The 14,325-nt window shown below is 38.5% G+C and overlaps 1 protein-coding gene across 2 annotated transcripts in view; it reads right to left on the minus strand.

The window, feature by feature from the left end:
- The window catches only part of TFDP1 (transcription factor Dp-1), a 50,575-nt gene extending 36,650 nt beyond the window's left edge, over nt 1-13,925 (minus strand). The window contains exons 1-2 of one of the 2 annotated variants that reach the window (XM_009326267.1): nt 13,815-13,925; nt 902-968 (exon numbers count right to left, since the gene is read on the minus strand). In XM_009326267.1, coding sequence (XP_009324542.1) covers nt 902-968; nt 13,815-13,826 — 79 coding nt within the window. In that variant the 5' untranslated portion in view covers nt 13,827-13,925. The remainder of the gene's footprint in view (nt 1-901; nt 969-13,814) is intronic. The other variant, XM_009326268.1, reaches the window with a different exon arrangement.
- Between the last annotated feature and the right edge of the window lie 400 nt (nt 13,926-14,325).

A 14,325-nucleotide genomic window follows, 5' to 3' on the forward strand; every position in this document is an offset into this window, starting at 1 on the left:
CAGTGATCGTGAGAATTCTCCCAGCTGCTTATAGAATATTTCATCTGCCTCTTCATCCTGGTTGGGTGGTCTATAACAGACTCCCACCATGATATCTGCCTTGCTGGCCTTCCCCCTGATTCTTACCCATAAACACTCAACCCTATCGTCACCATCATTAAGCTCTAGACAATCAAAACACTCCCTAACGTACAGGGCTACCCCACCATCTCTCCTTCCTTGCTTATCCCTTCTGAAGAGTTTATAGCCATCCATTGCAGCACTCCAGTTGTGTGAGTCATCCCACCATGTTTCCGTGATGGCAACTAAGTTGTGCTTCTGTTTTTTCCCCCAACTATGCTAATTGTGAAGTGCAGCACATAACTCCCCAAATGTTTAGATACTCTTAGTTTTTGAGCTTACATATTGAATGCAAGTTTATAGCCTGCGCTTCTATTAAATTGCTTGATTACATTACAGTATCATACATGCATAGCCATTATCTGCAAGTCCAAACCAGTTCTGTTCAAAATATTATTTCAGATAGTGCATCCACACTAGTGCAAGCCTATCATAAAAACTGTCATAACCCATTTTAAACTGCTACACTCCTGCTTTTTTCCCCATTTGCTAAAACACAGTGCCCCAAAAGATGTTTTAGACCATCCTGGCCTTTACACTTAAACACAAGCTACACTAACAAGAAGATCACATATGGGATGACAAACCACCACTGAACTTCACATGCAGTTTAGAGACAATTATAAACCACAGAATATCTACAGTTTGTTTGCTGACTATGTAAGATGTAACTTAAGAAAAGCTTTACAAAAATATGCTAAGAAAGCAGTTTAAAGCCAGTAATAAGCATAACAACTAAAAGCCAAGAAACGGAGAGTCTTACTAAAAATTGTGTTCTTACCTTTTCCTGGACTTAGGTTTTGGTCTATAAACACCTTAAGCTCTCCATTGGCTTCAATTAGTCCAGCCTGTTAAAGAAAGTACCTTTTATTAAATTTACAAACACAGACAGTCTTTTATTGTTAAAGATGGAAGAAATCACACCAGAAGTCTCTGCTGCTACCACTCACATTTTGTCACAAATCTGCCACTATGTAATGGCACTGTTTGTGGCATAGTATTTGCCAAACTTTAAAATCTTGATTTTATAAATAACATCTTCTTAAAATGCAAGTAGAAAAATCAGTTTACACCTACCTTGCTATTTTGTGTCCTAAGCTCTTATAGTGCACATGCACTGTTCTAACACACAGCTGAACACCCTTATAATTAGAACCATGCACACCTTTGACTACACCTTTCTCTGTGTAGATACTATTTACCTACCACAGAAGTTAACAACATTCTAGCAAAAACAGTAGAGGTGGTAGAGAACACCTTAAGCCATTTTAATCAGAAAAAAAGGCATTAAGAAGAAACACCTTGAGCTTTTCAATTATTATTTTTTTAAAGATCAGAATATAAAGCTCTTAAATGAAAGAGCTATAGGATTACATACAAGTTTATAAAGTAATCACCGTCCTTTGAGAAAGCTCATATTAGAAGTTATTTTTTAAAAATGTTATTAATTTTTTGATAGAAAACACTCGATGCAGTAATTCCTTGGTATCGCCAGACAAAACAGTTCTGAAAAAATAATGAAGGCAGGACACAAAGACTGTTTCCATTTAGAAAGAACAGCAAGAAAGTCAACACTTGTCCTTAACCATAGTTTAGCACGTGGTGTTACAGAGGCTGAAAAGAACCTAGCCACATTTTGTGCATAGCTGGTATTTGCAGGCTACTGCCAATCTTCAAGAGACAATTAAGTGGTTTGCTGTCAGTCAGCAGCAAAGCCTTTCCCTTAAAAGTCTACCTGAAGAGCCCTACTTACAATTTGCCAGAAGTTCAGCAAACCAAGTGAGCCACTAGAGGATGCTGTGGTGCTGCTGTTATCCAGGTGTATAACAGCAATGATTTCTTAAGACAGGGAACTTTACAAAACGGGAAACTTTCTCTCCTCCGTGAAAGGGGGGTGGGAGGGAGGAGATGACCGAGCACTGGGGACAGGCTGGGAAGTGAGCCAAAGAGAAATTTTGCTAAGGGAAGCATAAAGAGCAGTGGCCTGTAATGGCACGGCAGCGATGAGGACCTGGTGCCACAAAGAAAACGTGAGGAGACAGTGGAACAGATGGGTAGAATGAAGATTCTGTCCTCCATTCTCCTAATTTCCCCCCCAAAAGTAACGAAATAGCATTGTTTTAAGGAGACTGCAACAACTTACCAGTACACAACCACTGCCTGTTCTCCATCTTGCCCATAGTAGGGATTCAAAGGTCCACTTGAACAAATGACAGTTCTATTGCGCTATTCCGAGGCACCAGAGCTTTTTATAAGCCTCACTCTTCATCACACTTACTACATAATTCAGAAGGGCAACAGACTATATCAGACACTTTCAAAGAAAGACGGTATACTCATCAAAGTGAAATAAGTATCATGTACAAAGATGTTACTAGAGCTACAAAGATGTTACTAGAGCTACACTCTATGGCAATATGACATTCCAGAACACTGGAACCCAATGTGCTATATGAAGATGAATTTTTGGGTGTTACATCGTACTCCCATTCTACCTCAATTTCACAAGAGTGTTAAACCACACAGGAAGTGCAGTCTCATTGTTGTAATTTCTTTAAATGAAGTACTTCAGTTTCTATTCAACAGCAGAAAGAGGAGGCTTGTACTCAAGGATTCCTGCAAATTCTCTTTTCCATGAGAATCAAAAAGATATCAATGAGACTGGAAAGACATTTAATACATTGAGTTCGTGATCAGTGGACCTCCAAGAAAATGGCTGTTTTAATCTGTAATGTCTTTCATTTTAGAAGCACATAAATTTAATAATTCTGAATTATTAAATCCATTCATCAGTTCAATATGCAAAAGCAAACTTGCATCAAGTTCATGTCAGTTACAGTGATAATCCAAAACCAAACATTTAAGCTGTGATATTCAGCAAATTGAAGTATGAAATGCAAATCATTATTTCAGTAATTAGCAAATTAGGCAATTCAGTAATCACTTACTTATTGGTCCCTTCCTATTTTTCTTTTTTTAAACTCCAATATAACCATTTCTATTAATTCATTTTATCCTTAAGTATTCAACCAGCCAGCATACCGTAGTATCAAATAATCTCATAAGCTTCAAGTTTTCTTCTACATAATTAAACTATACAGTGAAAAATATTACCCAAAACAATATGCAACTCCAAAAAACACAATCTAACCTAGCATTATAAAGGGTCAGGTTAGTGCCACATGCCCTGGACCATGCTTTTGTGTGACTGAAATTATGCAAGTCACTGACGAACTGGAGAACATTTGGGAAAAACACTGCATTTAACCAGTAAGGGAATACAATCTGAGAAAAATCAGAGAATAGCAATCACTGAACAACTGGAAGAATCCCCTCAAGAACCACGACAGTGATGAAGAGTACGGCAGTTACAGTTCCACCACCTTTCCACACCAGTGTCTTACTAAAGGTTCAGCTCTAGCAGTTAAAATGGTTGGTAAATATTCAACTCATTCGTAAGAGTACGCCTAGGAAAGACTCCAAGAAAACTATTTGGAAAGACTACTACCAAATCCCACAGCAAATAGCACCCCCAGCTGCTATTATTCAGAATGAAAACTGATTTCTAGTGAAAATTCTGTTACTCCAGCCTCAGTATGCTCTTCACACTTCTGGATACAGTATTTAATTCCAAGGTTATCAAAATTTATCACTAGTTTTGAGTCTCCTCAGTCACAAATACAAGCTTCTGGCAAGAGAAAATTGAAAAGCAAAACTTCCATCCCATACAAAATTCTGTTGTCTTTGTTCTAAAATGGAAATACTAGGCAAAAAAATCTCTCAGTGTGTATTTCAAAGAAATCCCCACTATTTTTCAAGCCAGGTTATTTTGGAGGAGCAACCAGGATCACTCCTCCATAACCTATCTAGCATAGTGCAGTGCCCAAAACAAAGAAAACAGAGGAAAATGTGACCATAGCTCCCCTTAGGTGTATCATAGTCACAGATTCACAACGAACAAAAAAACCCCCAAAAAACAGAAACAAAACCCACAACCCCCCCCCCACACACACACACCAGCAAGAAGTATCTGATATTCCCCAATGAGAAAGTAACGTTCTGCCAAGGAGGGTTTGCACATCAATGAAATTCTATTTTCTGATGGAAAAATACACGTAGTCTTTTCAGGCCTTATCAAGCTACTTGTAACAAGGTTTTTTTTTTTTTTTTCACCTGATAATGTAATTTTTTTCATATTCCACATTTTCTTCTTCTCATTATTCTCAATTTCAAGATGCGTTACTTCCTCTGATGATAACACCAGGGCTGCTTAAATTAATATCATGCTCTTAATATTCGATCTTGAAAGCTTAGTAAGTGTGTGCAATTTCACGATGTAGCATCGCTTCCCTCTTCAGAGACATGTTGGCTATGTATACTTCTCCGGCTACATAAAGAAATTCCTAGCATCCTAAACAGGCAACAGATACAGGTACACCCTTTATCATTTTCACATTACAACAACATCAACAATGATTAAAAAAATAGTTTTTGACACTCAACGTAGCATCTAAACTGTAATAACTTAAGATCTCCTTTCCACAGATCAGAGGAAGAGGGTTAAAGACCATTGGACAAATTAATAAATCTGGTAATTTTAACTGTGGAAGCTATGCTGGAGTGGAGACCCCAACCACCACCTAGGCTTTGTCTCATCACATCATTTAGAACTCCTAAGGAAAAGAAATCAACTGATGGGCTAAACATATCAAAAATTCAACTGAAGTTAACTTTGGCCTGCTATGAGATCATCAGCAGTCATAAGGACTGGGAAGTCTATTTTTGTTTTGTTTACAAGTAAAAGCTGAAAAGCACTAGAAGTGCCCTCAGCCTGAAAGTCAGTAAATTGGGAAATATCTTTTTGTTGGGACTAAAGCTAATCTGAAACAAAATTTGCTAAAAATGCAGAGAATTTCACTTATTAAAAAAATCCCTTAGTGCAGACCATCACAGAATAATTTAGTATCTTACTAACAAGCTAATATTTGTGGTCTCTGAAGGTATGCACTAGAAACTCAACACGCTTACAACAAAAGTATCATTTCTTCCACAGCTTTCCAGACTTGCAACTCAATTTCTTAATAAAAATTGGCATAAAATTATTCACTAAACCTTTAAAGAGAAAAGAGTCAAGCTGAATTTGGACTGAAGGACAAGGAACCTATAAAAGCATGACCAAGAAGTTTGATGAAAATGAGACTGAACAAGCACACGTGCTATGTCTATCAGGTTTAACCGAAGAGGAAAGTCCCCCCCACTACTCTGAATTAAGTAAATATGGGGAACAGAAGGGTGCTTTTGTGCCACAGAAATACCTCTTGTATCTTGCTTCTAACGAGCCCATTTTAAGTACAATCCCTGAAAAAGAGCTGAAAGAAGAGTAAAAAGGGTAGAGACAGATGGAAACAGAGGTATTTGCTGAAAGGTGTTTCTCAGAACAGAAATTTTCAGTTGCTAACAGCAGATTAAGCCCACTAGATTGAGGCACAGGACTGGGTTTGACAACAAGAGATGTGAGTGCCAAATATGCAACAATGGTTAAAGAATGGGAGTCAGAATGAGACAGACAGAAAAACAGGCAATTTTGAGACTGGCTGGGAAAGACAGAAAGTGAGCTAGAAAATCAGATGGAAGATGGCAGATTAAGAGTTGAGGTACAGAAACTGGGATTCACTGAAAAAGTACAGGCAACAGAACTGATGAGAACCTAAAAGAGAGCTTCAATAGAACAAGGAGATCAGATCCTGTGAGGAGAAGGGAAGAACATGGGAACAGGGAAGACGAATACAATCTATTCTAAACTACGACTGAAAGGGTAAATAAGCTGGGACTCAGACTGAGAAGTTCAAAATAAATCAGGAATTAAGTAGTAAAGACAGAACCAGAAAATCGAGAAATTGGGAAGGAAAAGTATTCCTGTTAAGAGTGCATTTCCTCCCAGAGCTTGTCAAAAGCATCAGGAGGATGCCTCTGCTGTCTACAGGCGTTAGCAAAGCCTACTAGTAAACAACTACGCACCTTGTGCAAACTGCACGTAACTTGATCCATACAGAATGACAATCCCTAGTCATTTTACACTGAAGAGTAGGCAATAAATGTAAAGGCCCTAGGCCATACAGTTTTACTACGTGTCACTTCACTTACAATGTAGGGCTTTTTTTGTTTGCCTTATTTTAATATCAGAAAGCAACAAACAAATACAACAGAAAATTAGCACAGCTACAAAGTGGAGAAAAGACTGTAATCAGAAATAATGCTGCTTAAACAACCTTAATTCTTCTTTCACCCTATCCGTATGCAAATGTCATTTGTAACGATGACAATACACTATTTTTCCCACTGGATCCTCATTCAGGGACCAGAGCAAACATGCTCTGGGAATTAATCAGCATGTAACTGCAGGAGACTATTTTTATGGGACAGCCAATTCATTTTTCACAAAAATTAAAAGGCAATTAAGATATGAAATAGAGGATTGCAGGAAAGGAGAGAAAGTTCTTAAATTTAAAACATTTGAATTTCATTTTGCAAATGAAGTCAGTGAGAACTATTCCTTACTGTATAAAGTAATATAAAAGATCTTTTAAAGTCAGGCTATAGGAGTCTGATCCTGCAAAATTCTCAGACGTGTTATTTTACCGCATCTCAGTAGCCGCCTTCTGAAACAGTGATCATACCACATCCCCAGTTCATGGCAGCATCTTCAAGACTAACGTGTTTGTCAACCACTCAGCAATGAGCTATACCATAGAAATGAGCTTTCCAAAAAGTAAATTGAATTATTAGCACCTTAACTAGCAAGGCATAGTCAAAGCACTAGATATTAAAGATCTGGATCACAAAGAATTGTGAAGATAAAACCTAAATACGGGTTAGTAGCTCAGTTAAGCATTGTCAAGCTTTGGTCTGAATACAGGCTCCACTGCACATACATTGGACACTGAGTATATACAGAATGACACCTGAGGTCTCCTTATTGCTGAATATGTCAAGACCATCAGCTTTCTTGGCTGTTTTTTCTAAACAGAGCAACACATCTAGAATTCAGCAAAAATTAAACCACAGAATCAGAGACGAAGAATTAATTTTGAAGATGAGTCAAATAGTGGTCCTGTCTAAGTAGCCACACAGATCAACAATGCCACAGGATTTAAAATCATTATACTGGGTTGTTTCTTACAATAATTCGATTGCCCAAGTGATACAATCCTTGCAAAATTTGAAGCTAACACCCCCAAAACTAACTGCAAAGCTCTAAGAATGAAGCAAAATTGAATACAAGATTCCTAGGGTGAATAGGACCAAAGCACTGGTTTGCGACTTCTACCACATAAATCAGAAAATAAAATCATCATTTGTGTCCTCCTGGACTAAATACTCATATGCAGAGAGGTACCAGCAGCAGCCACTTCCACAACTAGCTCCTAGTGCCATTCTAGATTTGACCTAAATAGACTTTTGTTTTTCCAGCCAAACCAAATCTTTAGAGCAGTTTGTTCAACAGCGTCTGAACCACAGCAGAAATCAACAAGTAATGGTAAACAGGACTCATTCCAAAACCATTTGCCTCACCAACCTCCTTATCAGTGTACTGTAAGGCTACAGCAGCCCACAATGTAATTTTCAAGCAAGTCTGTGTAACCATTAATGCAATAGTGGGATGCTTAGCGAATGTCATGTAACACAACACAAGACAAGTAGCCAGCAGCGTTTTTGGGGATATGGACCGCTGTCAACCTTTAAAATAAGTTGTCCACTACCTGAGAACTATTTCAACACAGAGAATGTTTAGCAGATTGGCCCATTTTTCCTCCCACTTCTAATTAGCCACAATAAATCTTCATTAAGTGATATCCAGGCAAGCAAATACAAACACTGAAATAAGTGATCCCTAGTGTAACTTAACTTTTAAAAGCTGCGTTTTTGTTTAGCATGTTAAGTTGTCTGCACACTGTATTTACTCAGTAATACTACAAATATATACCTATATAAAGCCATTACCATTAACAGACACATACAATTAGTAAAGAAGTTAAACACTTGAAGGCTACAGGAAAATGCTTTATTTACACAAATAAATTGGCAAGGTGACAGGCAATTTCTGAGTTGCTATTTTCTGCCTTATAAATACAAACCAACATGGGGGGGGGAGGGAAGGGAAACTCTTATTGTGTATTTGCCATGTAAAAAGGAGAGCTTAAAGATCATTTTCCTTCTGCCTTCTTCTAAAAAGCATATTTAAAAGAAATGTTAACACTTGAAATCCCAAACTAAGATGTCTTTTTAGAAGACTTAATTTCATAATATTTGATCTTCAGTTTGCGAACTTCTGAATATGTTAGAACTCACTAAACACAAACAGAAATAGATCAAGCTACTGAGAAGTCACTGAACTAAAATATCAAGAGGTGCATGAACCACTTGAGATCCACTAAAGACTTAACTGCTCTAGTCTGCCTCACTGAAATTCCCAGTACATAACCAAAAATAAACATAAAAGGAGAAACACATGCAGATTTTTTAAAAAAGTCTGAAAAATGTTTTGAAGAGTTTTCAATGCTTTCTAGACATTGAAGTGCATCATGTAAAAAAGATCCAAAATATACCTTTTTCCTACTTCCATTAGGCTCTTTTTTTTAATCCACCCCAAATGTAACCTTTTCAGACCACAAAGACTTGTTCAAGATTGGTGTAGAAGCACCACATGAAAGCTATCAAAAAGTACAACTTTTGTGGTGTTCCCGCAAAATTACTACACAGAAGCACAGATCTACTACTTCTTTCCCCAAATCTAGCAGACCTATTGACCTATCCAGTAAAGTTGCTGTAAGAAATTAGTTTGCTGTGTTTGGTTGTTTTTTTTTTAAATATCCTTTGAGCAAAGCATTTAAGTAATACTGTGAAATAAATTCATTGGATCAAACTACATATCTGAATGTATTCTGAGTACTCAATTAAAATAAACCATCAACCTTAATCCCTACATCTCCAGATCTCTTAAACAGTAATGTTAGATCAGGTGTTGAACTTTGTGTAGGCAGAACTTCTTACATGGTGTCCTCAGATTTACAGATGTGCACAAGGCTTCCTTTGCAAAGTTAAATACATGAGCCATAGCTACTACTCAATGAGATTTATAAAAGCACCATGAAATTCTAAGAGATACAGTAAGTTTTATGCAAACTAGAGATCAAGAGACAAACCCCTCAAAGCAATTCAAGCAAAGATGACAGTAGAATAAAACATAATTAAAAAAAAAAATCTAACTTTAAAACCAGTGGTTCCAAAGCCAATGCCACTGTCAGCAAGCTATGAAATAGTAAAGTGTGTAAGCTTTCCAGACGAACAGCTCTCAAGAAAGGTATTTTAGTCTGTGAGAAATTCTGAAGGCTAACAGTGGTGTGTCAGTTTAAAAAGTTTGTGAAACACCAAATTAGTTTTCAACTGCATGTTCTTCATTAACAATTATTACTTTTTTAATGACTGGAAACAGTCCACGCAATAATGGTGAACAACTGAAACAATCATAAGCAACTGCTACTATATAGAGTATTTCATTTATGTATTTCACATATTTCGATATATGTAATTCTCGAGATCAGAAGGAATCTTACTCGCTCCTTTTGTCTAGCCCCCTTCTCCTCGGTACTCGCTGTAACACCATGCATTGGACTATCCCCTCTAATAGACCCAGTTCCTGCAAGTGACTCCTGCTTCTTCTCTTCTATTTAACAGTGGGTCTTAAAGAAAAGAGCTACAAGCTTCTTTCTTTAAGGCTGCCTGAGAGGCCTCGGCAGTTCATTTGCAACAAAAGTAACTGACAGGAGAAGCAGGGTCATATCACAAGTTGGATCTTCAGCTACACTACAGAAACTGTTAAGTTACTGGTGGAAGGTACGTTAACCATTGATACTAAAAAGTACTTATTGACTTAATTTACAAATTATTCTAATATATAACTGAATATAAAAGTGGACAGCAAGTTGTGCTCAGTCTTATACTGGGAGTTGGAAGACCAAAAATTAAGTTACCAAATTTACTTTCTTGCTCCAGTAATTCCTCTTTCAATGCTGCATCCTACCTAGTTTTAAGCATGCCAAGGATGGACAGGTCACCATTTCACTTAGGGGACTGTGCTCCCCACCAAACTATTAATCCCATGAATCCAGTGAGCAGCACAAGTCCGTTGAGGACCTTGGTGCATACGTTTGGCTCCTCCAGCTCCTGCCTGGAAGGTGCCACATTTGTAAGCAGTGGAAGAGTGGAAGAGCAGACTCAGCAAAGTCTTAGAGAATGACACTGATTAACCAGAAAGAGGAATACTGTCTGAACTGGAGTTTCTGGAGATTCGCTGCATGCGATGACTATCTCTGTCTCAGACCAAGAAACTTCCCATACGGTGCAAACGTACCTGTCAAACTGCACCCAGCTCTACTGACCCCAACTTTATTTGTCATTCGGCCTCAGACAAGCAACAGAATGATCCCACTCCCAAGGTACCCAAGTCCTTGAGATACCGCAATTGGTGTTCTCTCATCCACACATGGTTTTTTCATTGTTTCTTTAAATTACACAAAAAGTCAAGCCTTTCTAGTAACTAAGATCTTCTGAATTGAATGTGATATTCCATGGTCAATCTGCCTGATTCTGTTAGAATTGCTTCTCAGCTCCACACAATGCTCACTTAATAAAACCAAAAATGGCTATGCTCATTACTATTACCAGATCACCCCGGAAAATGAGTTTGTTCCTTTCTTCCCTGTTACATTTATTGCATTCCAGACCCCATACCCTTTATATAAATTAAAAAAAAAAAAAATTTACATACCCACAGATACTTCAACCTGCACAAGCTAGTATTTCTCTTTTTCCATTATTATTTTTCAACTTAGCCAGCTGTAACACTACTTGTGATTATGCTCTTGAACTCCACCTGCAGGCTCTTAATTAAGGTGCTACATATGAATGTATCTTCCCCCCCATAGCTTCTTGACCACTGCCAAGGAAAGTCTTTTGTAAAAAAAAAAAAAAAAAAAAAATCAGTGCTTTGTTGCTTATTTTCTCTTTATTGTACACTCTGAAAAGCATTAGAGGGATACATTTTAAAGTAATATTTAACAGAATTTAGGCTTGGGTCAAATAGCTCATAAGCATTATCTTGCCAGCTTACCTGATCAGTACTTTTGTAGTTATTTAATCCTCTATAAAAACATTTAATTGGGTTTGCCGCTATTCTCCATCATGCTCCCCATTTGTTCAATTACCCAGTAAAGTCTCAGCCTGCAAACTTTTACAAGTATTTGACTTCTCAAACAGGTCTTTTCAAATTATAGTTTTTATAAAGAGGTATCAGAAGACGACCTGAAAGCGAGCAACAAAAGGAAAAGTGCTCTCCTGTGGCAGGAGGGGTTAAGTAGGAGCATGTTATCTTGTGGTGCCCTGGCTCCACACCTTCCTCTTCTTGCAGGGCTGCCTGCCTCACCGTCACCAGAGCAAGCGCTGGCCCCAGCAGCACAGAGTAGGAGTGGGACGCACACCGAGCCTGCGTTCCCAGGCTGCAGCACACTGAAGCATGCTTGGCCACGTAAAAGCCAACCTGAAGCCCAGGCTTGGCACGGTAGCAGCACAGCCCTTACCACAGTTTAGCCATCTCGGCTCTGCTGAGAAAAAGGGAAGGAAGGGGTGGGAGCATTCATCAACTATGCCATCTTCTTCACCACTACATCTCACTGTCAGTTAGCACACTTGATAGGTGACATGGCAGAACCACAGGCCATTAATCACAGCAATATTTCCATGTCAGAATGTTTAAGTTTACAGCGGTGCAGGTTTTCATAGATTCAGTGCCCAGAAATTTAGTGATACTGTCTCTATCATGATTAATTCCATTATTTCACTAGGAAAAGAACTTGGATTTTGGACAAAAAATAAGGGAATCATTCTCTTCCCTTCTGAAAATCAAAAAAGTGTTATACCAATTAGCATCTCTATTTTCTAGCATTAAATCAAACCTAATAGGGCCCATAATCAAACCTGGAAATTTAGAATTTCCTAGCATTCACTACACATTTTAGACATCAGGTAATGGTGGGTATGTAATAGTCTGCAAAAAGGTAAGCAGTTCACCTTTCTTCCCTGAGGCAGGATTAAGTATGTGTAGAGGTTTTTAAGAACAGGTTAGACAATCCTTCAATTAAGATTTCATACCCTGTTCCGGTGCTCAAGTACACTTAAAATTCTACCTAAAACCTGACCTAGATTTTCATTTTTCCAAATTCAGCTTACTAATCCTTGTAACAAAGATACTGAAAACTATTTTTCCTGTCTGTAGCACCTTCTTCCATTTCTGAAGTTTATTATCATGTATGTTATTCCTCCCTTAGCTACTCTCTTTTCTAGAATAAGACAGATCTTTCAAAAATGAGGTTCTTTCTGAAATGTTTTATTCTTATTCTGCTCCCCTAGACCTTCTAGGATATTCAGCTGTATTTCCAGGTGCTAGCACTTCTTCACTTAGTTGATCTCTCTCCCAAAAGCTATTAAACAAATGTACTTTAGTATCTCAATTACTTTGAACTGTTTCAATTTCATCTCCTAGTCTAACACTCCTCTTACATTTTCTTCCCGCTTATACGGCCTTTCATTCCCTGAACTCTGCTATCTGTAACGTACTTGGCCGCCCTTATCTCTTCCAGGCAAGCTTTGAGTGGCTGTGTATTTCTGGTTGCTTCTCTGCACATTAAGATGTCTTTCCGTTGCTTCTGAACTACTAAAATTCTCTACAAGATTAATTTGTTAAACCAATCACTATTTCATGGAAATTCTCGCTATTTGAAAGCTACAACAGTCCACATTAGATTGTAACCTGTTGTTTACGAATTTGAACTGTATCGCTTTTCCTTAGCTTGTATGCTGCTGGTTTGGGGTTTTTTTTTTGAAGGGGAGATATCTTCTAATTCGAATACGGAGCAGTAGCTTGTCTTATTTTCAATAAGAGAACGTGAAAGTCCAATTATATTAGGCATTAACAATGAATTACATCTTAAATGCAGAACTGGTCTAAATTTTCTTTTTTTAAAAGTACCGGAATGGTTAAAGAGCAAACATGGTTAAAGAGGTAGGCCACAGAACGAAAGCCACTAACCTTAACGTCAATGGTAATGGAAGCCTATGATGAAAGTCCCCAAAGCCTGTTTTTATGGACACCAACTAGCATCTTTTGGTAGCCAGAGACAAAACAATGAACGCATATGGAGACGGAACCATCTTCACTCCCTTGAATACACAAAGCCCCCTTGAACGCAAGACAGGCAATGCCAGTTGACAACAGTAGTCAACGACAACCCCTCATCTGAACAGTATTTGCTGCGTTTTTTATATCCAATTCAAAACCAAGTTGGTTTAGTGTTCAATGTGAATACACATCATGCCAACGGCCCAAGTGCTTTTATAAGCACAGTGAATTCTTAAGATTAATTACTCTGAAGAAATGGCTGCAGATCTGAAGCTGTTTTATGCTGTTCCATCTACAGGAAAACGTAGCCTAGGCTTGATGTACAACATAGATAAAATAAGTTTTATAGATTCATTAATGCCAGCTATTGTAAAGCATGACCTGGTTTCCTTTTGTTAACAAAACCAAAAATATTCTATGAGCTATGCTTCCACATATGATGTGCTACAAATATACTTACATCTTTTGCCATGTTACCAAAGACTAGAAATCAGTCCTCTTAAAATCTTGACGGCTGCAGGACACAGAGACAATGATGCTATTTTCTAGAAGGCAAGTAAAGACAACATCAGCTATAAAAATGAAAGGAGGGGAAGTTTCCACAATTGAAATAATATATTGACTACCACCCGATACAATTTAGTTTTCAAAAACCCATTTGTTAAAGAGGAAAAAGTTTTCTGTCATCACCAATTCATTCCCTAAGGCCCCCCCCCCCCCCCCCCCCGCTCACGCGTGGGAAATACTCCCTTTTCCGACAGCGGGGGTAAGCTCTCCCCTGGCAGGAGCGCCCTTCCCCCAGCACGTACCCGATCCCAGCAGGGCAGCGGGCAGCCCACGCTGGCCCGGCCCCTGTCCAGCTGCGCCCCTTGCAACACCGCAGAGCAGGGCGAGGGCAGAAGCGGCGGGGGAGAAGATCGCTCCCTTGGCCTCCTCCTCCCCACCCCCATTTCCAGCAGCAGGCACAAGTA

Source organism: Pygoscelis adeliae, unplaced genomic scaffold (assembly GCF_000699105.1).
Source record: "Pygoscelis adeliae isolate BGI_AS28 unplaced genomic scaffold, ASM69910v1 Scaffold156, whole genome shotgun sequence".
Taxonomy (NCBI): domain Eukaryota; kingdom Metazoa; phylum Chordata; class Aves; order Sphenisciformes; family Spheniscidae; genus Pygoscelis; species Pygoscelis adeliae.